We start from the raw sequence: 26,119 nt of genomic DNA, 5'->3' as shown, positions 1-26,119 counted from the left end.
CTAGCTGAGACACAGCAGTACTGTTAGAAATTATCTCAGTCTGTTGCAAAAAAAGTAATTCAACCCTACTAGTAAAGAAGCATAAATGGTGGAAGCTCATCATAATTTGTGTATGTTGTTCTTCCTGAAGGTAATATACCTGCATTTGGGAGCAAAGGGGGAAAAATGTTCAAGATGGAGATAAGGAGTCAAAAACAAATTAAAGACAGCAGAATCAAGAAAAAGAGTGTTACCTGAAAAAAAAAATCTTCAATGCATTTACTTTCCCTTCTTTTACATTTGTGGGAGGAAAATCAATCACAGAATTAGCCAATTAAAAAAATGAAACAAGTAAAATCACTATAACTTAAAAATTAATTTTATTATTAAGGTCTAGCACCCGGACAAAATTCAGAACTGGTGTTTTGAATAAGAAACTGTATTTAGTTTCTTTTTCTAATTTAATCAGGTGTTCTTATAATTATTAAAGTTTGGGAATATACATAGAAAAAAGTTATTCAGAAGTTCATTGTCTATGGACTCATGAATATTTAGGATCAAGGTCAGTGATGTTTAGTGGCACTAGATGAAAAGTATACTCCAGTCTAGAATATCACATAAATTTCAACTATAAACAGGAAGTTTCATTTTTTTAGCAGCAAAAGAAGTGATATTAATTTAAGGTTTTTAGTTTTAGTCTTAACGATTCTTCCCCTCCTTGATTAATGAGTCATAGATCATTAATTTAAAGCCTCTTCTTATCTTTTACATTATTGCTTACATTGTGTAAAATCTACACTAACCCTTTTAATAAACTTGGCAATGTCTAAAAATATTTTGGAACAAAAAACAAAGTATCACTGACATAAGGAATTTTGTAAACAATCTTAATTGGGTTAAGAACGTAGCCTTAACAGAGAATTATTTTATTTTGTCCAAATCAGCACAAAAGAAACATCCCCAAGATTACATAAGCCTATATATAAAATATAGAGTATCTCCAATATTTTTCCTTTATATATCATGCCAGTATATGCAAGAGGAAGTACTGTTCATGGGGCAAGAGGAAAATGATTTAGGCAATGACCTAATTAGCCAGGCACTAACATTCAGAGACCAGGTAAACAACAATTTTAGTCAGAAAAGCAGTATTAAAAGAGTTCCTATAAAGCTGAGATTTATGTACTTCATTTCCCACTCCTGGTCATTTCATGCACAGCCTGACTACTCTCAATCATGGTTCTCCGACTTCATAGAAGAAAGATTATTTGGAGTGGTACTAAAAAAAAGTTCAGGGACTGCCTGTCCCAACACCAAATTTTTACTGTGAAAAATAATAGAAATGACAAAGCTTAAAAAAAAGAAAAAAAAAAGAGTACACTGGATTTCAGAAGCATTTACCCTAATAATTTTTAAGAAAGCTTACCGTAAATATTTCCAAAACCAACAGGCTTTACAAAATATTGTACAACATCCTGTGTATAAAGAGCAAATATCTACTCAGGCTACCTGTCAAATTATGTTCAATAATTTGTTTCTGGTGTACCCTTTCATCTCAGGAAGGTCAACAATCATCTGAATTCTTCTTTACCTCATGATCTCATTAGCCTACTTTTAATAATGGAAGAAGAAACTGATAGAGACCTTAAGTCTATTGGCTCTCCTTAAGTCTCATAGTTTCAATTATGTTTCAACATTGTGTTATTGTGCACTTACAGAAGCAATCTCTCAGTCATGAAAAATAAAACATCAGTTGCGGGGCTTACAAAGTAAAAAGGGAAATTCTTTCCCGAACTCTTTTATGTTTAAAAAATTAAATTTAATTTAAAAGTACAAGACCAAGCACAGGCACTTTCCAAAAACCAAAAATGAAGCCAAACCATGAAATTATTCAATGGTTATAGAAGACAGCTCTGATTTTGGGGGGTCATCTCTGGTTGCCTCAGTACAAACACTGGTCTTTGGCTGCTCTGGCATTTCTTCCTCTTTTTCTGCCAGCCCACCAAGAGACCCCAAGGGGAAAGTGCTTTCACAATTCTGGGTCGAGGAGACCTGCGAAATTACAGGCATTTGAACAGAGGAGTTGCTTTCAAAACTGTGTTCTCCAAGATCATACTGAACAAGGGTCTCTTCTTGCTCCTGGTTTAAGTAGTCCGGTACTAGGAAATCACTAGATAAGAGGCAAAGGATGAAAGAGGAAGTTAATTTTCAAACCAGTAATAAATTAGCCACAATAAAAAGACCTGATTTGTAAAACAAGATTGGGATTTTTCATTTCTCTAATTCTTGATTGATTATAATTCAGGATGTTCAATTTCTAAACTAAATATGAACCAAAAGTATCCATAAGAACCAACATACATCAATTCTCTCTACCACCAATAGATAAGATTATCACCTCCACTGTCATTTTAGACACCTAAACAGACTTTCTTGTTCTATGTAGAAGAGTTTCTGTATACAAATAAATGCAATTCACATGCTCACTTAAGCAAAGATCATTTGAATAACTTGTGCTTAACCTTTCTTGGATTATATACTAATTAAGAGGCATATAAACTTAGCTTTTTAAGTCCTTAAGCATAAATGGCATTATATTTGAAAATGTCATGAGACTGGTTATGTATTAGTCCTCAGGAAGTGTTAATATTGAAAATATTTAATATTCTATTAGTAGAATAATTAAATATTTAATTTTGAATATGGACAGTAAAATATACCAAAATTTTAACAATACTGGGTATTATCCCTAACTGGTTAGATCAGAAAATATTATAATTTCTTATATTTTATACTTTCCTACATTTACTAAATTTTCTACTATATGCATTTTTTGTAAAAGAATAAACATAAATCTTAGATGCTTTAATTAAATCTTTGTTAAGCTAAAAAAAAGTTCATTCTACTAGGAATGTCAATAACTAATACATTTAAGGTTATTTTATAATTTGATTGTCCAGTATTAATAAAAAATTAAAATCTGTTCATCTGCAAAACAATTTAAAATGTCCTATGTTGTATTTTCTAAAGTCTTCAGGTGTTAGATAGAGGAATGGACAGTAGAGGGCTCTGTATAGGGAAGATACAGGCAATAGGAGTGGTTAACTGAGACACTATTTTAGTTCTGAACAAACAATGTTTGATATGACATGTAGAATTTAGGTTTAGTGATAGGACAACCAGACATTCAGACATGATTAAATAACATGAACGTCGGGTTTGGTGAGAAAAACAGAATTTATGTAGCAATAATTTAGAATTTATTGAAAAACAAGATTTAAAAAATAAAGATTTATTTATTTATTTATTTATTTATTTATTTATTTATTTTTAAAGATTTTATTTATTTATTTGACAGAGAAAGAGATCACAAGTAGGCCGAGAGGCAGGCATAGAGAGAGAGGAGGGGAAGCAGGCTCCCTGCTGAGCAGAGAGCCTGATGCGGGGCTCGATCCCAGGACCCTGGGATCATGACCTGAGCCGAAGGCAGAGGCTTAACCCACTGAGCCACCCAGGTGCCCCCAAAAATAAAGATTTAAAATGTAAAGGTTTAGGAAGATTTCATTTGATAAAAAACAAAGGATTCCTACAGATGTGTATTTATGATAAAATATTAAAAAAAGGACAGAATTTTATATCTAGAGACCTTAGAAATCATCTTTAAAGCTTACATTTTATCTTTCTCTATGTTTCAAGCTTCTTCATTTGTAAAGTGACACGTTCAATCATAACAGCAGTTAGTGGTAGAGCCAGAACTAGAACCTGATTTCCTTGGATACTCTATAAATCAGAAAGGAATTCTATTACAATAAATTATTAATATTAAAAGCATGGAGCTCTAAATTGAAAAAGAAAATTTGATCTAAAGACTCATATCCATCATAGTTGCTATTGAAGTTTCTTTCTTTATTGGTAAATATATGTTCCTTTATATAGAATTTTAAAAAATGAGAAGTGGTCAAAAATTTTACGACATCCAAAGAGTCTGAAGTAATTCAGTATCACTAAGATCATCTGACATGGTAAATTTTCCAGTAAGGTCCATATTACTTTAACCCTTTGTTATTGAAAAAACAAAAACACAAAAAACAAAACAAAAAGACAAAGCAAGAGGTAGGTAAGCAGTCTACTTCTGTAGGGAAAACTTTCCAATACCAACTAGAAAAATATTTATAATTGTATAAACTTAGAAGATTCAGCAAAATTTTATCAGATCATGAGATCAGAGTATGGACAGTGGGAATTTAAAGGAATGTGACTGATTAGCTGGCAACCTGATAAAAAACACAGCAGGCTGCCCTAAAAGCAGGAAAAGAGAGTTTAGTCAGCAGTTTTCCTGGTTCGTTTTTGTTGTGCACCTCACCTGCTCTGGAAGTAGTTTGCTAGCTCTGACGCTTCATGGTTCAGACTCCTCAGGTGCACGATTAAATTTCCAGAGTTGGTGAACATGGCGCCACATGTTTTGCACTCGTAAATCCGAGGCTTGCGGATAATGTGCCGGGAAACCCTCATGTGGTGTTTATATTCCCCGAAGGAAGTGAAAGTGGCACTACATATCTGGCACCGGAAACAGCGTTTACCTTCATGCTTTAGGCGATGCATCTTTAGCGAGTAAGCCCTGGTGAACTTTTTCCCACAGCGGTCACACTGAAATGGTTTAATTCCTACAAAATCAAGCAGAACAAAATATTATCTAGAAACAAAATAAAATGAAAGGTCACAAACCTCACAAATTTCTGAATTATAATTTTGTAGCAATAGGTAATTTAAAAAGACAAAAATCAGCAAAAATGGATTCCAATTCAACATCTCAGAAAAGGTAAAGAACATCTGAAAAGTCATAGTGCTTGGAAGGAAGGGAGGAAGGAAGGAAAGAAAGAAAGAAAGAAAGAAAGAGAAATGCATTAGAGGGAGAGGTAAACTTGTTTATACTGAACTTGATTTTTGAATATTCTTCTAAATCATCTATTTTATAGATGATTTAATCACAGTATTTAAACAGAATTAAAATCTCCATAAAACATTGTTATTTCAATTTCATTAAAGTAGTATAGTTTATACTGAAAAGACGGAAAAAGGACCTACTTTTCATTCCCTACCTGGGAGAGAAATGAGAAGAAAAAAGGAAAATTCTAACATCTCTGAACATAATTAATAATGATGGTAGAACTATCACTTGGCAAATTGGGTTTCTGGGCCTTTAATGTAAACTGACAGAAAAAGATATAGAAACTAATATGTGAATTATAAAGTATATTAATTGTCTCTTCTGATTAACACAGTTTTGGCAAAAATTTTAAAAACCTTCAAAATACAATCTGTTGATTTAATAAAGTCATAGGGAATTGATGTTAGCTCAAGGACTATTAGACCTCGCCAGGGAACAGGAAAGTAAGATAAAAATACAGATGAAAACACAGTAGCAAAGATTTCTTACTCTATCAGAGGTCAGTGTTTTACCCACGAGAATTTTGTTGCCTTTATGTGATCACTGAACTAAATTTCAAATCTGTTTTATGCATCATTTATTAAAAATCTTTTGTACTAATAAATAATACAAAGCTGATTAATCAGGGTACAGAGAAATTTAGGAATGCAGAACTGAAATTAAGTTATTGTTATTAGATTAAAAAAAATACTTATTTGGAAATAATTCCAACCCTTAAAGAGAAGTTACAAGAATAGTACAAAGAACATCAATAAATACCTTTAAAAAAAAAAAAGATTTTATTTATTTATTTGACACAGAGAAAGAGATCACAAGTAACCAGAGACAGAGGCAGAGAGAGGAAGCAGGCTCCCTGCTGAGCAGAGAGCCCGTTCCGGGGCTCGATCGCAAGACTCTGAGATTATGACCTGAGCCAAAGGCAGAGGCTTAACGTTACCACTGAGCCACCCAGGTGCCCCACTAAATACCCTTTTAATTTCATTTGCTCTACCATCTGTATTTGTGCTTCTCTATTGTACATATACACACAACTAATATATCCCTTTTATTTATGTATTATACACACATAGCCCTTCAAGTTTTAATCTAAATACTTATGCCTATGGCAAATGTGCTAAGCAAATAGCTTTCTGATACTGTACCATTTAAGCAACAGAATAAGGCTTATCTGACTTCTCAGAGACATATATATATTTTTTATTAACATAGAATGTAGGGGCACCTGGGTGGCTCAGTGGGTTAAAGCCTCTGCCTTCGGCTCAGGTCATGATCTCAGGGTCCTAGGATCGAGCCCCACATTGGGCTCTCTGCTCAGCGGGGAGCCTGCTTCCTCCTCTCTCGCTACCTGCCTCTCTGCCTACTTGTGATCTCTATCAAATAAATAAATAAAAATCTTTAAAAAACAAAACAAAACAAAACAAAAACATAGAATGTAGTATTTGTTTCAGGGATACAGGTCTATGATTCATCAGTCTTACATAATTCAAAGCACTCACCATGGCACATACCTCCCCAATGTCTTAGAGACATATTTTTTAAACTCAAAAACACCTGTTTTCTATTTTTAACTGGGATTTCTAAATATGTTTCAAGTACTCATTTATGCAACAATAGGGAAGGTGACATTACCTGAGTGGATGAGCATGTGCTGTTTTAAGTTCTGAATACGGGTGAATCGTACCCCACAAGTTGGACACTGAAATGGTCTATCTGGACCATTTGGACTTGGTCGTTCTGTACTGCTGGTAGAAGGAGCAATGTAGAGTTGGTAGGGATACTGAACATTTTCCAATCTAAAAAAACAGACCAAAGAAGGCAACCAGATTCTGATTTTTAAGTTGAATAAACATTTCTGTACAACTTAAAAATGAACAGAAAAAAAATGACTTTTTGAGAGTTTAACTGTTACATTAAAAGTTTCATTTATAACAATATGAAAAACAATGTTATTGTCCAGAATGTCCGGCATCTTAAGTAACATATAAATGATTTTACCTCAGGTACCGTTAATCTCTCTAATCCTTTCCTTCCTAATATTGCTTTAATTTAGGTCTTCATCAATACACTCCCTCTCTTTATGCCCCCCACCCCCGCACCCCCATCTATCCTTCTGCTTGCTTCACAGTGATCTGATTAAATCAGCCCCTCTTTAAAATCCTGCAATGGCTCACTGTTACCTTCAAAGTCTAAACCCTTTGTGAGGCATAGGAGACTCCCTATGACCTGGGTTCTGTGTACTCTTCCAGCCTCATTTTTTCTCATATTCCCCAAATACACCATATACCAAATAGTTCCTAATATTTCTCAATGCTGTGCTTTTCTACATTTAACTAATGACAATGCTGTTTGGAGATAGGTAAGACTGGATGACCGGGATTTAGGTGGGGAGTTAGGGGTCTTGGCCATGTTAAGTCAGAAAGCCCCTTATACATTTATGTGAAAATATGAAGAAGGGAGGGACAGTTTGAAGATAATGACTTGTGAATTATGGGTATGTGGAGGAGCATTTGGCAATCGTTCTCTGTAGTAAGTTAAACAATAAATATTTTTGGCTTTGATCTCTGTTTCAACCACTCTACCTGAGCATTCACAGACAATACATGAACAAATGAGCGTGGCTTTATTCGAACACTTGATTTACAAATTAAGGTGGTGAACTGGAATTGGCCTGTGGTTCACAGTTCACCAATCCCTGATACAGATACTATTTAAAAGTAATGGGCCTGGGCTGTTTTAAATGCCAAAAAACTCTGTATAGGTGGTCTAATTCATGATGTAATGACCTCTTTACTCTGAAAAATAAAATGAGGTACCAATAAACTTCTTATATAATTAAAATTATATAGTTAAAATGTTTGGATTTACAGTTGCAAACACACCCCTTTATAAGAAAACAACATACTATGTCAGTACTAACCGATCATCATCATCTGCATGAGCATTAGTGCTAGAAGTGCTTTGAAGTGTAGGCAACCCTTCAGTGACACCTTCATCTACTGAGCCTGTGAACAGAAGGACAAAAAGATGATAGCTGTCAATACTGTGGTATAAATGAGCCAAGATATTAACTGCAATCCATATCACCAAGCCCCTAAAACACACAACATAAAGAAATCTTTAATAGAAATCGTATGTAAGACAACAGCCTTATATTACTAACTTAAATTCTTTTAGGAACAAATAATAAATTTCAGAAATAAGCAAATTCAAATATAAACTAAACAAAAATTCGCATAAAATTATATCATGTAAGGAAGCACTATTTTTACTTTTGAAGACTTTATTGTGACATACACATTGAACTTCTACATAGAATTCAAGAGACAGCTATAAAGTGAGTATGTATCTGTGCAACCTTCATGAGTCTCACTAAAATCCTGCCAGTATTCTGTAAGTCCCCATTTACCCTGCCTGGATCACCAACCCCCCCTTCCAAGTAGTAACCACTTTTCTATCTTTCATGGTCATCATTTCCTTCCCTTTTTCCTTGCCCCTCTTCCTTTTAAAAGTAATTTTATTTCCAACATGTGTACTTATAAACTATGGGTTGGCTCTTGTTGGGACACAGCCATGAACCATCTAGGGCTGCTTTTACACCAGTGGCACAGCAGAGTCATTGCAGTTGCGACAGAGACCACATGGCAGCTAAGTCTAAAATACTATCATGCCCTTTACAGAAAATTGGCCGCCCTCACCAACAACAGTATAGTTTAGTATTACTGCTTACAAACTTTATATAAATTGAATTACACTGAATGCACTCTTAAGTCTTCTTTCCTTCGATACTGTGGACCGATCCATGCTATTACAGGTGAAAGTTTACACTGTAATAGTCATAATCTAGCCATTTCACTCTTAATGTACAGTTTCAGGCTACCATGAACAATGCTGCTGTGAATATTCTTATACGTGTAACATGTGCATTTTTTATAGGGTACCTATACTTAGGAATGAAATCGCTGGTTTGGGGCACTGGGTGGCTCAGTGGGTTAAAGCCTCTGCCTTCAGCTCAGGTCATGATCTCAGGGTCCTGGGATCAAGCCTCATATTGGGCTCCCTGCTCAGCAGGCAGCCTGCTTCTCCCTCTCCTCCCACTTGTGCTGTTTCTCTCAAATAAATAAATTTAAAAATCTTAAAAAAAAAATTGCTGGGTCATTGGATATGTTTATCTTTATTAGAAAATGCTAAACTCTTCCAAAGTGATCATACTAAATTTATATCACTACTTGCAATGTAAAAGAGTTCCTTAGGAAAACTTGGTATTGTCAGATTTTGAAAATTCTGCCGATCTGGTGGGTATGTAGCAATATTTCACTGTGGCTTGATTTTATTTCCCTATTGCCAGTGAGGCTGAGCACATTTATTTACTGAACCCCCCATTTTGTGAAATGCCTGTTCGAGGCTTGTTTTGAGTCGTCTGCTTTTTATTATGAGTTTTTTCATATTTCAGTGATACATGTTATAAATATTTTTCTCACTTCTATGGCTTATCTTTGGACGACCAAAAATTTAAATTTTAATTTAACTGAATTTATAAGTATTTTCCTTCATGGCTGTGTCTTTTTTTTAAAAATCCTTGGGTGCCTGGCTGGCTCATTCGGTGGAGCATATGACTCTTGATCTCAGGGTTGTGAACTCAAGCCCCATGTTGAGTGTTGAGATTACTTAAAAATAAAATCTTGGGGCGCCTGGGTGGCTCAGTGGGTTAAGCCTCTGCCTTCGGCTCAGGTCATGATCTCAGGGTCTTGGGATCGAGCCCCGCATCAGGCTCTCTGCTCAGCAGGGAGCCTGCTTCCCCCTCTCTCTCTGCCTGCCTCTCTGCCTACTTGTGATCTCTCTCTCTCAAATAAATAAATCTTAAAAATAAAAAAAAAATAAAATCTTAAAAAAATAAAAATCCTTCCCCATGTCAGGTAATCTTATGAAACATTTGCCCTTGACATTTAGGTCTTTAATGCACCTGGAGCTGATTTTATAATCAAACACATTTCCTGAAATGTCTGTCTTTTCTTCTCTGTTCTGCAGGCCTCTAAGTGTATGGGTCTGTTTCCAGGTTCCATTAGTCCCATCTGCTTGTCTGAACTTACATCAATGCCAATCTTCAGTTCCCAGAGCTTTTTGATCAGATAGGGCAGTAAGTCTTCTCACCTTGTTCATTTGCTTCCTGAACTACTTGGCTATTCTTGGCCCTTTGAATTTCTTTATACATTTTAAAATGAGTGTGTTAAACATAAATGATAATTATCATTCTATTTCCTCTCTTCTTTCAGTTTGGAAATTATATAATCTTTCCCTATTTTTACTGGTTACTTTGGAAATCAGACACATAATTACCAAATTCTGAAATTAAAACTTTTGAACATTAAGGATCTTAGAACAGTTTAACTCCATTTTTCTACACACTTTCATTCTGCAACTTATGAATTATTGTGGTATTTTACTTCGTTTTGACAAAGTCCCACAAAATATTACTTTTATGCAAGCAATGTTTACCAATATTTGTCCATCTATTTTACCTTTCCTTTGCTCTTCATTCCTTCTTGTATATTAGACTTTCCATCAGTGCTCACTTTGCTTTTGCCTGGAGTCCATTGTTAAAAATTTTCTTTAGTGAGGATTTGTGATGATAAACTTATTTTTTATTTCTTTGAAAATATCTTTATTTCACCTTCATTCTTGAGAGGTATTTTCACTGTGTATGAAAATTGACAGTTATAATTTTCTTTTAGCACATTGAGGATATTATTCCACTGGTTTCAGAAGTCATTCTTCTGAAGGTAATGTCTTATTTGGTCTTATTTTCTGAATTTTCTCTATAATGTGCCTAGGTTTGTATTTTTATTATTTCTATTTGGGATTTGCTGGCCTCTAATCTATGGATTGGTGTTTTTCATCAATTCTAGAAAATTCTCAGCCATTTTCTCTTCTCTTCTTAGGGCTTCATCAAACCTACATTTGTATTGTCCATAACCTTTATTCTCTTCTCCGTAGTAGTTTCTGCCATTGTCCATGTGATGGTTAATTTTGTGCATCAACTTGACTGGGCTAAGGATGCTAGGACACCTGGTAAAACATTATTGCTGGGTGTGTCTGTAAGAACATTTCTGGAAAATATGAGCATTTGAATCAGCAGACTGAGTAAAGGAAACTGTCCTCACCAATGGGGTTGATGGCGAGTGTGTGTGGGTGTTTCATCCAATCTGTTGAGGCCAGAATAGAAAAGGTAGAAGGGCAAATTTGCTCTGTCTTTGCTTGAGCTGGGATATCCATCTTCTGTTCTTGGACACCAGAACTACCAGTTCTTGGGCCTCTGGACTTGAGACTTATACCATCAGCCCTCCAGTTCTCAGACCTTTGGATTTGTACTGGAATGACATCATGGGCTTTCCAGGGCCTCCAGCTGGTAGATGGTAGACTGTGGGACTTATCCTCCATAATCACGTGAGTGAATCCATCCTAAGAAATCTCCTATATACATACCTATATATATGTCCCATGTTCTGGAGATACCCTAATACAATACAGTCTCTTTCTAGGCAGCATTCAGGTGATGTCTTCCTTTCTTTTAAAGATTTATTTATTTGTCAGAGAGAGAGAGAGAGAGAAAGAACATGCGCACGCACAAGCAGGGGGAGCAGCAGGCAGAGGGAGAGGGAGGCTCTCTACTGAGCAAGGAGCCTGATGTAGGACTTGATCACGGGGATCATTACCTGAGCTGAAACGAGACACTTAACCAAATGAGTCACCCAGGCATCCCACAGGTGACTTCTTTTATCTTCTGATTCACCCATTCTCTCTCCTGCAAAATCCAATCTGCTGTCAAAATGCTAACAGTTCTTTATTTTTGGTTACTTTTTTCTTTTCTAGAAGACCTACCTATCCCCCCAACCCCCCTGCCAAACCTGCTACAACTTTTCACAGTATACTATTGTCTGTAATTCTTGTTCAGGTTTATTTCATTAAACTCGGTAAGCATATGCATTTTGTATCTGTGTGTGAAAACTATGCACCAATTTATTTCTGCTACCTGTTTTTGTTTTCCTGTTGGTTCTCTCTCTGCTGTTTCCTTGTGGGCCTCAGTTGTTTTTCACAGTGGTTACTGCCCTTAAAAATGGTTTGTAGAGACATGATTTGCTTAGCTTAGGATGGATATGCCCTCTTCCAGAGAAGCTTTACGTTTGCTTCTGCAAGGTTCCTGGAGGCCACTACCTACACCAAATTCACTGAAATTCCCTGGCTCACTTGTGCACATAATATATCAGGATCTAAATCTGCAAGAGGGCTGGTCAGTGGCCACAACTTCTCAGAGATGTGTTTTTTTACCCCTTTTCCTTCCCACTTTCTACTCTGCCCACTGCCAAAGTAGCTATTTCTACAGTCCTCTGGAGTCTGGAGGAAGGGAAGCCAATTTGGTTGTAGTGGGGAAGTCCTCTGGGGTCCCTACTCAGTGTAGAGCAAGGTCTCTAAGATTTCATAACTTTCACATGCTCTGAGCCTTAACTTCTGTTTGCCTTGCTCTTTGAGTTAATGAACCAAATCCCCTTTGTGTTCTGGCAAATGTCTTAGGAAACAACTGGTTTTAGTGCTCTGAAATCCATTTACCTCTCTGGGTTGGGCTCCCCTTACCCCAAGTTTAACTTGGCAGTTCCCCAACTATTTTTCAAATACTAAAAAAGCCCCATGTTGTTTTTAGTGGGAGGAAGATCCGCACAATCTATCCTGTTCTCATCAAAGACTGAACTTTGCCAATGTATTTATCGTATGCAAATAAGCTGTGCTTTACCAAATGAACAAATCTGAACTCAAGTTGTGTAGTCTACTGTAACAGCAAGCATGCTTTTGGTTGCAATATTTTAATGAAAGCTAAAATGAACTAACTGTAACAGTTTGAACAATACCAGATACATGTGGATATTTAATAAATATCATCTGTTATTGGAGAGTTAGTGTGAAATTTCCTTCTGATGAAAACTTAGAATCCAGTACTTCAGTTTTCCCCTTTGGAACACTTGAATTAGCTGACATTATTAAGAAATGAATACATTTTCCACTTAAGTAAAATTTTCCAAAAAAAAAATAACCTAATCGCAGTAAAGGCATCCAAACTTACTTTATTAAGTCATTTGTGCTAGAAAATTTGTGACATTCTGCCTTGACTTCTTAAGAACACTAAATATAATTGTTTCTTGATGACTCATGGCAAACATCACAAGGACACCAATTACTATATTACTATTCTAACACACTGATAGAGATTTTTGAAAGGACACAGGACTATGTGCATTTACATTCATCCCCAACTGCATCTATATTCTTTCTGCACACCTCTCTCCCACACCCAACCTCACTCTCACTGGTGTGTGTTTAGCATTTCTGTATGCCTTTTCATTTTCTCTTTCCCTTACTGTCAAAATCTGTGTATGCTTTTCCTCATATCTACTTGCCCAACTTATTCCCAATCCTTTTGATTTGTTTTTAATACAGACTGGGGGACCAGATACTGCTAATTTAAGAAAGAACTGTTCACTTGTCAACATTTCCTTCCCCATTCTCATTTTTTCCTTAAAGAAAAGGGAACTAAACACTAACATTTCAATCTGTCCTAGGATAAAAACTGGAAAAATCCCAGTATTTGGACCTGGTCACCATGGACACACAGAAATCGTCTTTATAGCAGTACTCTGCAGCTACTCAGAGTGCAGACAATATTAAAGCTTACAGGCAAAGACTTGCAAAAAAGGACTAGAGGTGTGACTAGAGCAAGTCAGAAGACTGATCTGACATTTGCTTCTCACAATCAGACCACACTTCTTCTAGGTGGGGCAGGGGTGGAGTCTTGGAGAGGTGGAAGTAAAAACCACTCTGCTTTGGACGGATTCTAGCACTGTCAAGAGTTTGCTTAAAAAGCTGGTCAAAAAAGAACTAAAATGGAGTCTAAGATACATCTAGCAGATGGCCCCCCTTAAAGAACATTCTCCTCTTGCCCGTGGTTATTAATGCACCAAAAGCTAAATATAAAAACTACTCCAAGTTAAACTAAGAGTTAAAAAGCACACTTTAAGAATTCTATCTGTACTGTGGACATTATAACACACAAATAGTGTTACATCACTTATGTAACTATTGATGAAAATCTTTTAAACTTTTTCCCGAGGTGATGGTTTTGGCAACGATAACACAAATGATCATCTGAACTGGAATTTATTTAAAACAGTTTAAGAGCAGGATACACAAACAGCATTACTCCTTGAGTTACAGTGATGCTTCTTAAATTATGAAAATGGAATTTCTTTTCTACACTATAGGGATTCTGCTTGCAGTGGCAATGAAAGCTAAGAATTCTGAACAGAATCTTCTCACCTTATGAAACAGGAAACAGATTTATAGAGACAATCAGCTTCATATGGTAAGGGTTATCTTATCAAGATAGAGTCTACTCTCTTCCATCAATTAGTAGTATATAATAGCTTCTGTAGCATCAAAGGGATTCCTGTTTTCTGCCGCTAACCATTATTTAAGTACCCAAGACATAAAAACTCTTCTGGGTGGTGAAAAATAACTCCAGTGCCATCCACTACTGAACATTTACCATGTACCAGCCACTCTTCCATGTGTTTTAAAAACATTATCTCATTTCATACTTGAGAAAGAAAAGCAGCCCCTAACATCCAGGAACCGGCCTGAACACAGACACTAAGGAGTGGGCCTGGTGTTCACAGCTAGACCCTGGTGCTTTATGTTGGACACAGATAATCTCACAGAATAACAACATCAGACCAGGTCACAATGGTCTGAGACAAAACACATAATTTTGTTTAAGCACAGCCAAACACAAGGTCATTGTGCAATTACAAGAATACCAAACATCCCCCTCTCTAGCTAATAAAAGTTACTGCTGCTATAGGCTCACATTAGTCTGCAATCCTAGATATTTGTAGATATATTTCCTAGATACACAATCACAGGGGTAGCTGGTCGGCTCAGATGGAAGAGCATGCGATTCTTATCTTGGGGGTCCTGAGTCTGAGCCTCACACTGGGTGAAGAGATTACTAAAAAAACAAACAAACAAACAAAAAAAAAAACAAAACAACAACAACAACAACAAAAAAAACATAACCATAGTTTTCCCTGCTTACTGATATCGCTAGTCCTGAGCAGACCCCATCACTTCCGTGAATCTTCCCTAAAATCACTTAACACAAGCCAAATCCTCTAATTTCATTCTAACACCCTCTTACTGAGAAGCCCTAAAGACCCCAGGGTGTGTGTTTTTCTATACTGCAAATGAGCAATAAAACCCAACTTGCTCAATTATATTTGTGCTCCTCGTAGTCTCTGGCAACCAGACACTGGCAAGAATGAAGGATCCATGGAGATTCAATCGCAATTCTTGTTCTCTTGCACTGGGCACCTTGTTAGCAGAGTGTACATCTAAAATCCCATTTGAGGCGCAACCTGCCCTTGGTGGGAGGTTAAGTTCATTACAAACTGAGCTAAAATATTTCATAGTAAAGTCCTTCAGTGGTGGGTTTGCTTTTGTTTTCCTAGAAAATCTTCTGGGAATATTTTGGTTATCTACTCAGATTTGTCACTGTTTCTTGGTCAGACTGTTTTCTAGCCTTCTAAGACCTGCTCCTATGATAGGTATGTCTAGGGTGTTGACTCCTGTCTAAAGAGGAATAGATTACAATGAAGATGGAGATAGGCCCAATTAATCCATCTGAACTGTGCCTGGAGGCTGAGTTCAGAAGATCTCTGATTGGCAAAAAGTTTTCAAAACTCTACAAGGTATGCCACAGATGAACCTTGAAGATACTACAGAAAGTGACAGCAGCCAGTCAGGAAAGACCACATATTGCATGATCCTACTTATCTGAAATATTTAGAACAGGCAAATCTATAGAGAGCATATTTGTGTTTGACTAGGATTTGGGTGGGACTAGGAGGGATTCACAGCTAAAGGTACAGGGTTTCTTTTTAGGGTGATGAAAATGTTATAAACTTTTGTGGGGATGGTTGCACAACTTTGTGAATATATTAACAACCACTAAAGTATACACTTTAAATGGGTGAATTTTATATGTGAATTATATTTCTTTTTTTTTTTTTAAGATTTTATTTATTTATTTGACACACAAAGATCACAAGTAGGCAGAGAGGCAGGCAAAGAGAGAGGAGGAAGCAGGCTCCCTGCTAAGCAGAGAGCCCGATGCGGGGCTCGATCCCAGGACTCTGGGACCATGACCTAAGCCAAAGGCAGAGGCTTTAACCCACTGAGCCATCCTGGCACCTCAATATAAGTGAGTTATATTTCAATGAAGATTTTTATTTTCAATGAGGATGTTTAAAAAAAAGAAAAAGGTGGGGCGCCTGGGTGGCTCAGTGGGTTAAGCCTCTGCCTTCGGCTCAGGTCATGATCCCAGGGTCCTGGGATCGAGCCCCGCATCGGGCTCTCTGCTTAGCAGGGAGCCTGCTTCCTCCTCTCTCTCTGCCTGCCTCTCTGCCTACTTGTGATCTCTCTCTCTCTCTCTGTCAAATAAATAAATAAATAAATAATCTTAAAAAAAAAAAGGTTTAAGGACTTTCTCAATTTTGTCTGCATCCCTAAGAACTGCTTTGCTTACTTTCACATGCTCAGAATCAGGTATTGTCTGGTCCCTGATCAGTGACAACTGGCCTTTAGCCGAGCCCTGAAATAAAAAGTTACACAAACATTCTTTTGGACCACTGCAGTTCTCACGAGTTGTCTCAATCTAAAACTGCCGCCTCTTCCAGGCCAAACATCTGCTTCCTTCATGTTTCCTCTCTGTAACACTAGCTAATACACTTATCTCTGAACTGATTTCACCAATGAAAGTTTGGAACCGCAAATGACCATTTTGGGGGGAGCTTCTGACATAAACAAGATTGTTCACTTGAGATGCATCAACACTGTGCAAAACTAGAGTGGGGATTTTAAGAGGCACTGCCACGGGTATTTCCAATGTGTAGCCTTGCTGTCACTGACACAGCCTTGGTAAGACATGGATATGGACCAAACACTGAAGTATACTTAAATATCTCCAATGAGGGGCACCTGGGTGGCTCAGTGGGTTAAAGCCTCTGCCTTCAGCTCAGGTCATGATCCCAGGGTCCTGGGATCGAGCCCCGCATCGGGCTCTCTGCTTAGCAGGGAGCCTGCTTCCTCCTCTCTCTCTGCCTGCCTCTCTGCCTACTTGTGATCTCTGTCTGTCAAATAAATAAATAAAATCTTAAAAAAAAAAAAAGACTCTCCAGTGAGCAATCAGTTTGTTCTGGTTATTGGTTATTTTTAGGGTGGCTTGAGGCTTTTTCATGCTAAAGACCTATGCTATAATGATGGGGGAAAAATTACTAGATTTTGTATTCCTGACTTGGGAAATCCCAACTTATTTCTCCAGTAATCGGACCACACATTCACTGACATTATTGCTAAGAACTCCATAAATGTTCTAGTTTACTGAGACTTTTGACTGTCCTTATCATCCACAAACATCAAGAAAAATAAAGGGAATAAATTATGTAGCCATTAAAAAAAGAAAAGAAAAAAGAAATCTTGCCATTTGCCAACAACACGGATGGACTTTAAGGGCATTATGCTATGTGAAATCAGAGAAAGACAAATACCGTATGATCTCACTTTTACCTGGAATCTAAATAAACCATGCTCAAAGATAACAGAGAGCAGGACAGCAGAAGGATGGTTGCCAGAAGTAGGGGGTTGGGAGGATGGGAAAAACAGGTAAAGGCGATCAAAAGGTACAAACTTCCAGTATGAAATAATTAAATCATGGGGATGTAATATACAGTATGGTGACTATAGTTAATATCGTGCTGCATATCGGAACGTTGCTAAGCAAGTATATCTTCAAAGTTCTCGTCAGGAGAAAAAAAAAATCTATGTATGGTAACAGATGTTAACTAAACCTACTGCTGTCATCACTTTGTAATACATGCAACTATCAAATCATTATATAATGCTGTATGTCAATTATACCTGAATAATAATAATAATCATAAAAAAAATCACTTGTCTAAATTAGGAGAGACTCAAGAGATCAAAAAAAGAGACCGAAAACTACAAATGGGATATTAAAAAAATAGAAAATAAAATACCACATTTATTATGATTTTTATATTTGAAAAAACAAACCAAAGAGAACAAATAGAATCCCCCCCACCTTTTTAAAAAGATTTAATTTATTTATTTGACAGAGAGTGAGAGAGAGTGCACAAGCAGGGGGAGCGTCAGGCAGGCAGAGAGGGAGAAGCAGGCTACCCCCTAAGCAAGGAGCCTGACGCAGGGTCCGATCATAGGATCCTGGGATCATGACCCAAGTGGAAGGCTGATGCTTAACTGACTGAGCCATCCAGACACCCCAACATATGGAATTTTAAAACAATAGTCATCAAAACACGTAAAAACCCTCAAACTTCCACAGCCCCAAGTACTGCCAAGAGTCTTGATGGCAACAAGATAAATGCTCTTTAGGACTCACAAGTTAACTCCTTAATGAGATGATAAGCTGCCTTTTACAAGTGGGAATTTTAGTTTAAATCTTAGATTCTAACTTTTTACCAGATGATATGACTGAATACAAGAGACTTGCAGCTTTATCACAAACAGATACAAGCTGCATTTTGAAAACATTCACCAAAGCTTCTGAATGATTTAAAATCTGGACTTTTGTTCTTTTGGAAAAGATGACACCAGAGAAAACTTGTTATTGACTATCATCTAGAAAGGAATTGATCAGTTTTTTTTAAAGATTTTATTTATTTGAGACAGATCACAAGCAGGCAGAGAGGCAGGCAGAGATGGGGGGAGCAGGCTCCCCGCTGAGCAGACAGCCCAATGTTGGGCTTGAGCTCAGGACCCTGAGACCATGATCTGAGCTGAAGGCAGAGGCTTTAACCCACTGAGCCACCCAGGTGCCCCTGATCAGGTATTATTAACAATTGATTTAGCAGTAAAATGTCAAGGTGCTATTCAGTAGATTCATGTTTCCCAACTCAAAATACATACAACACATTTTTTGAGGGATTCTTCAGAAGATACTGACTTTAAAAGTAGATAACTCCCTCCCAAGATAACAAAATCATATTAATTTTGATTCTTCAGTAATCTTTTCTATCCCTTTACTACTTATCTACTATCACTACTAATCTTGTTTAACAAATAATGTGATCTCTCATCTATATCCCATGTTTTCAACTCCCTAAGATCTCCTTTTGTCACTTAAGGAAAAACAATACTCTTCTAGGTTTTCTCCAGACTATAAAGACTATTTTGAATGTAACAGATCAATGAATCTATTATCCTCTATCTGATCTGGCTGACAAAAAATTAATAACTGTTCCTTTAAACATGTCAGAAGGTAGCTTCCCTTTTAATGGCCCCTTGCATCATATTTTATTTCAGCTCTGAGCCTTGAGAAAAAAATGTTCCCTGATCTGACATCATGAAAATGCTTCTGCTTAAGTCATTACAATCCTATCATCAAGGCCTATTCAATCAGAAAGACATTAATACAGGATATCCTGAATATGACAGTCTGAGCTTATTCTCTTCAGAGACACTTCAGCCTCTGCAGAAACTGTTTTAACTGATTAACAGTTTCCTCAAGGAATCTGTCCATTTTAAGGGACATAAAACTGACACACTCCTGTTGGTTTTTGAATGATACTTATATTCGCCAAACACCAACCATGAGGATACTACTTCTAAATGTGATCACAGGGTTTACAGGTGCTTGCTGCACACTAACTTACCCTGTGTATTTGCAGTAACCTGTTAGGGATTTTCAGACATTAAAACTACTACCCCCAACTGTACAACTATGTTCCTGGTGGTCTTTTGCTGGAGGGCACTAACATACTTTATAGATAGGTATTAGTATCCTTACTTTATAGTTATAGGAACTCATTGAGGTTAAATGATTTCCTCAAAGTCATACACCTATTATGTGGCAGAAACTGGTAGCAGATTCTAGATCTGACTCCAACCCCTGAACTTTTAATCATTATACTACTTTCCCATATGATCAATGTTGTAATCCTACCATTATTCTAGTTGCCAATTATCTATTCACTACTGCTACTGAGAAAACTGTCAAATTATCTCTTAATATAACTGACCCCTGTAACAATCGCTTTACTTTTGATGACAGATTTTATAGTTTAGAAAAAACTGAATTCCTTTAACATAGGAAACTGTGGATTATCTAGAGCTATTTATTTTGTCTTTGTGAAGTGCCTAAAGATAATTGAATACTTCAAGACAAATAATAAAGCCATCTCACTTACATTTTTTAAAAACTGTATCAGATATTGATGACCATCTTTTTGAGTACAAAGACCCAACCGAAAACTAGCATACTATTTTTCTCTTTTAAATTTGCTGTATTTATTGCTTCTATTTGCCCTAAACTGGGGTTGTCAGATTTTACAACCCCCCTGTTGGGCCAAATGGCAATAAAAGGGAACTTAAAAGAACAGGCAAAATCCTATCTAAGTTAACTTCATGAATTATCAAATTATTATTTTAGAATTTTGTAATAATGGGCGCCTGGGTAGCTCAGTCAGTTAAGTGTCTCCCTTCAGCTGAGGTCATGATCTCAGGGTCCTGGGATGGAGCCCCACATCAGGCTCCCAGCTCAGTGGGGAGTCTGCTTCTCCCTCTGCCTCTGCCCCTCCTTCCTGCTCAAGCTCTCTTTCTCTCAACTCAAATGAATAAAAATCTTAAAAAAATTTTTTTTAATAATGGGTTAAATATTATATTCTCAGTCCCTAGGAAAGACAAACTACCTTTTAGCTATCTTCTTTAATAAATCAGTAGTAAAATTAAGTACTCTTATGAGTATTCTTATAGATAGAATACAGAAAAAAAGTTAACATACATATTTTTCCTTTCTCCTGCCCACATTTTTTGAGTGCCTACTATACTCTAGGAATTTTGTACTGTAAAGCTTTGTTTTGTTGTATAGATTTGGAGTTAAGATAGATTAATTGAGAGTGATTAGTACATTTACTATGAAGGCAAGGAAAACAACTCCTTTGGATTATCTGATTCTGTGATATTCCTATCATAGTTATTCACATGTCAGCTTTATAACAGAATCTACATCTGACAGTATATATTGGAAGTAAATCATAGTTATATAACTGGTAGGTTTATTCTATTTAAGTCTAACTTCTCTATTTAGTCATGTTATTAAGACAGAAAGGCAAATCTCAACTGATTAGATACACCTGAGTGGTTAAAATCAGACTATTTCACATGCCTAGTTAGCAAGATATTGAGTTAGATTAATATTTGGTTTCTAAGTTCTCAGATAAAATGATTAAAATAATAATATCCACTAAATAGTTCATTATTTAGAAGGTGTTTGAGGAGTAAAGACTAGTAATTTAACAAAAAAACTTGGTCATATGAACAAATAGCTAACATTAAATACTTTATTGAATGTGTGGTCACTGAAATTCTTCAAAAGTATCCTGACCCATGTCCATCAATAGATGAGTGGTTAAAGATGCAGTGTGTACACACACATACACACACAAAGGAATACTTCTCAGCCATAAAACAGAATGAAATCCTGCCTCTGCAATAACATGGATGGATCCAGAAGGTATAATGCTAAGTGAAGTAAGTCAGTCGGAGAAAGACAAATACCATGTGATTTCACTCATAAGTGGCATTTAAAAAACAAAACAAATAAACAAAGAAAAACAAGGCAAAACCAAAAAAACAGACTCAAATACAGAGAACTGAGAACTCAAATATTGAGAACCTCCCCACAGGGGAGGTGACTGAAATGGGTGAGGGGGATAAGAGCACACTTATCATGATGAGCACTGAGTAATGTGCAGAATGTTGCATCATTATATCGTACACCTGTAACTAAAATAACACTGTGTTAATTATACTGGAATTAAAATTAAAAAAAAGAAAAAAGTGGGCGCCTGGGTGGCTCAGTGGGTTAAAGCCTCTGTCTTCGGCTCAGGTCATGATCCCAGGGTCCTGGGATCAAGCCCCGCATTGGGCTCTCTGCTCAGCACGGAGCCTGCTTCCCCCTCTCTCTCTGCCTACCTCTCTGCCTTCTTGTGATCTCTCTCTCTCTGTCAAATAAATAAATAAAATCTTAAAAAAAAAAAAAGAAAAAAGAAAAAAAGAAAAAAAAAACCACCTTGACCCAAATTCGGGTATATGATCTTTAGTTGGTGCTGTGGATAGAACTATGTCTCCCAAAAAGCTATATTCAAGTCCTAACCCCTGGTATGTAGGAATGTGACCCTATTTGGAAATATGGTCTTTGCAGATGTAATCAAGTTAGATGAGGTCATCCTGAGTAGGGCAGGCCCTGATCCAAAGACCAGTGTCCTTATAAGGTAAGGGAGATTTGTAGGCAGAAACACAGGAAGGCCACTTGAAGATGGAGGTAGAAATCAGAGGGATGCAACTACAAGATGAGGAACATCAAGGAGTATTAGTAACTGCCAGAAGCTAGGAAGAGGCAAGAAAAGAACCGTCTTCTAAAACCTAAGGGAGCATGGCCCTGCCAAACACCTTGATTTCAGACTTCTGGCCTTCTGAAAAATGAGAGAATAAACTATTGTTTTGTATCATCCAGTCTGAAAGTACACTTTGGAGTGACAACACAAAGTGGGCCAAAATTCAAGAAATCAACAAAGTTAATATGGCATTCCTGGTTCTCCAATCTAATAGAGAAATCCTCTTTCTTAATCTTTATTGGCTGTTCTTCTCTCCCTGAATATAGGTATTTCTCAAGGATCGGTCCTTTGGTTTCAGCTTATATATATATTTTCCTATTGAGGTTCAATCTGTCAGAATACAGAAAAAAAGTTACCATACTAAAGAAAAGCCCTGAACTGGTAATCTTCAGTCTTGATTTCACCAATCTTGCTTTTTCAATTGCTTTGTAGCATGACATTACGTGGTTACACCAAAGCATAATTCACACAGAATTGACCTTGCTGACTTACTCTTAAAACTAGGTTCCCATCTTCTTCCACTGATTTTCATATTACAGTAACTGAATTTAATAGACTCCTATCCATTATATAATTACCATTATTTTTTTACCATTAAGAAAAAATAACTGTAAAAGATTAACTGTTAAGATATAGCTCCTATGAAAAATTATGACTTCGAATCAGTGAATATAATAAAATATTATCCCCATTTTTCTAGTCATCTAAAGTTCTCTAACCCCTTCCATTCCCTCCATCCACATATTCAATATCACACACAGGTAGTAATGATTCTTCCTTTATAAAGTCTCTTATGCCTTTATAGTTTTACTCTAAGCATCTTCATTCATACAAAAGCAACTCTACTGTAACTAGTTTCTGAGACGGTCTCTGCCCAGAAGAACTCCCCCTGCAAACTATTACCAAATTAATTTTCCTAAATATCTTTAAGTGTCTTATTTTTATTCCCTTTAAGGTAGACTCTTTACTACCACAAGGATAACATTCAAGCTTATGTGGCCTAGCTGTGGCAAACACTGCTAGTTGCACATAGTATCCGTTCTCCTCCAATTTTGAGGCAGTTCTATATCCTACTAATAGACATAACTTCTCAGATTACCTTACAGCTAGGAAAGATCACATGACATAATCTGGCAGTTTTTTAAAAGGATTTCTGGGAATGTTTGTGCTTTCTTGATATAAGCACTGCCCCTTTCTAGAATATGAAGCTAAAGATGAAGCAAGCATTTTCTTAACTATGAAGCAATTAGCATATGAATGAAGCTGACAAACTAAGGACGGTTGATTATAAATATAGAAGGCACCTAGGCCACACTGATTACACTGTAAAGCCACCGTACCAGTCCTGGACTTCATACTTCTGAACATTTTATGTGATAAAAATAAAGCCCCATTTTGTCTAAGCCACTTCGATGGGATCTGTTAGATGTAGTTAAATGTAATACTAACTGAAACCAGTGTTTAAGACTGTTTGTGATATGGGGCGCCTGGGTGGCTCAGTGGGTTAAGCCGCTGCCTTCGGCTCGGGTCATGATCTCAGGGTCCTGGGATCGAGCCCCGCATCGGGCTCTCTGCTCAGCGGGGAGCCTGCTTCCCCCTCTCTCTCTCTGCCTGCCTCTCTGCCTGCTTGTGATCTCTGTCAAATAAATAAATAAAAAAATCTAAAAAAAAAAAAAAAGATTGTGATATGCTCTCAACTGCTCATTTTGTCTTATCTCTCATTATTTCCAATACTTGCAGGCTTCCAGGGTTTATTCACATCATTTTAAACTGAATTTGCCGCTTCCCAAACATGCAATGGTTTTCCACATCTCTGGGCTCTCATTCATTTTCAAAGAAAAGTCATTTCCTCTCGTGTGCAAACTCGTATTTACTGACAAAAATCCAGTTCAAATATATAGTGCTAACTTGCTCTGTCCTTTGTGACCCTTAACACTTTGTTCATATGTCTAGCCTAGTACTAATCACTGATTCACGCCTTCCTCAATTAGACTGTTAAACCCTGAGATTCAGGGACGATGTCTTTTTCATCATATATCCCCAATGTTTGGCACAGGGTAAGTTTTCAGCAAATATTTTGACAAAGAATAAAACACTAACTGGATTTTTAAAAACTGGTATATTCTGCATTGAAAATAATTCACAATTCATATATAACACAATCTGCCTTTGACCTGTCAGAAATTGTTCAGCTATTTTCTTTCTCAGTGCATAGCTTGTAAAAAATAGCACTAATAAGTATCTAAAAAAATCCAGTTACCATTGTTTTATTCTTTTTCATGATTCCTACAGGATCCAGCACAAAACTTGTATCTTAAAAGGTAACTTAAAAATGCTCAAATTGAAAAAAAAAATGCTCAAGTTGACTTTACAATATCATGAAAAACATAGAAGACATTATACCTATAGAGGAAGACTGTGGACTAATCAGAAGGTCTTCTTGGACTTGCTCACTTCCTGGCACTGTCTGTTGATCACTCAGTGAACTCTGAGATGCACTGACAGGCTGAGACACTTCTTCATGGACCTCCTCATCACTTAACCTTTCTACTTTGACCCGGACATCTTCTTCACTACCCAAAGGCAAGGTAGTTTTTGTGCTCTCACAAGTCACGTAATCAGTCATTCTTCGCCCCGTTTCAGATGGGCCAGGTAATTCTAAAGTCCTGGTATTTTCTGCCTGCTTAACCTTATCAGGCTGAATCCTTCGATCAATTCCGAAAGGAAAAGTCCAGGGAAAAGCTAAAGAAGAGTCAACTGGTTGATTTCTATTTTCTGAGTAGGAAGCTGAAGAATTCAATACCTGGGGAGAACTTGTTTGTGTGCTACACTTTACAGGACTTTCAGGAGACATAACAATGTAGCTTTTGCGCTTTCTCCGGGACTCTCGGCAGACAGGAATGGTTCTTTCTACCACACTGCACTCTGAAGACACCGGCGATATACTTCCATCTCGAGAAGTAAAATTGCAGCTAGAGTTGTTTTCTTGTCCAGCATCTAGACCTTTTTCTGGTTGGCTGTTGGGTGTATTCCATAAAATGCTTGACTTCATGAACTCTGAGCAGGTGCTAGCAACACTAAACATCTGCATATAGCTGGCTGCAGCTAGAACATCAATGATATTTTCTGTGTTAATTGACAGAGTGGCCGTGTAAGCATATTCTAAAAGGGGTATAAAGCCAGTCACTGTAACATGATGCAAATCCAACACATTCTTGTTCTCATCCTCTGCTTGGCCTACAAGTTTGGTGCGAAAGAAATCACTGCAAGCTGCTAGTACCACCTTATGTGCCCGGAAGATTTTGTCCTGGACACGAATAGTGATATCACAAAAATGTCCATCATTTCGCAGCATATTTAGCTTTCCAAGCATTTCCTGGCTATGGGAAGAGGAGCTATGAGTAAATGTTTTCACACCCATCTTTTCCTTCCTCTTCTACAGATGCTCTTCAAGGATGCAAATGAATCAGAAATGTCCTAAAAAATACATAAAATAAGCATTAATTGGTGGTATAGTGGTTGAAATAGAAGGTGATTTACATTATTTTCATGTGGCCACTGTGCTAAATAAACAAAGCTGAAGGATGGTAGTGAGAAAGTTCAAGGAAGGGAATATATTAAAATATACTCTCCTTACCATTCCCTCAGACTCTTACCA

General features: G+C 36.9%; 1 protein-coding gene across 4 annotated transcripts in view; it reads right to left on the bottom strand.

Annotated features, from left to right (window-relative positions):
- Nucleotides 1-203: 203 nt before the first annotated feature.
- LOC111153935 (zinc finger and BTB domain containing 44) overlaps nucleotides 204-26,119 on the bottom strand; it is a 62,635-nt gene continuing 36,719 nt past the window's right edge. The window contains exons 2-6 of one of the 4 annotated variants that reach the window (XM_022513263.1): nucleotides 24,865-25,938; nucleotides 7,845-7,929; nucleotides 6,557-6,720; nucleotides 4,343-4,643; nucleotides 204-2,149 (exon numbers count right to left, since the gene is read on the bottom strand). In XM_022513263.1, the coding sequence (XP_022368971.1) occupies nucleotides 1,867-2,149; nucleotides 4,343-4,643; nucleotides 6,557-6,720; nucleotides 7,845-7,929; nucleotides 24,865-25,882 (1,851 nt within the window). In that variant the 5' untranslated portion in view covers nucleotides 25,883-25,938 and the 3' untranslated portion in view covers nucleotides 204-1,866. Of the gene's footprint in view, nucleotides 2,150-3,656; nucleotides 3,760-4,342; nucleotides 4,644-6,556; nucleotides 6,721-7,844; nucleotides 7,930-24,864; nucleotides 25,939-26,119 lie in introns of those variants that run through there. The other 3 variants (XM_022513266.1, XM_022513265.1, XM_022513264.1) reach the window with 3 other exon arrangements.

The sequence above is a fragment of the Enhydra lutris genome, unplaced genomic scaffold (assembly GCF_002288905.1).
Source record: "Enhydra lutris kenyoni isolate GAN:26980312 unplaced genomic scaffold, ASM228890v2 scaffoldscaffold34, whole genome shotgun sequence".
Taxonomy (NCBI): domain Eukaryota; kingdom Metazoa; phylum Chordata; class Mammalia; order Carnivora; family Mustelidae; genus Enhydra; species Enhydra lutris.
This window is presented reverse-complemented; position numbering and strand designations above follow the sequence as displayed.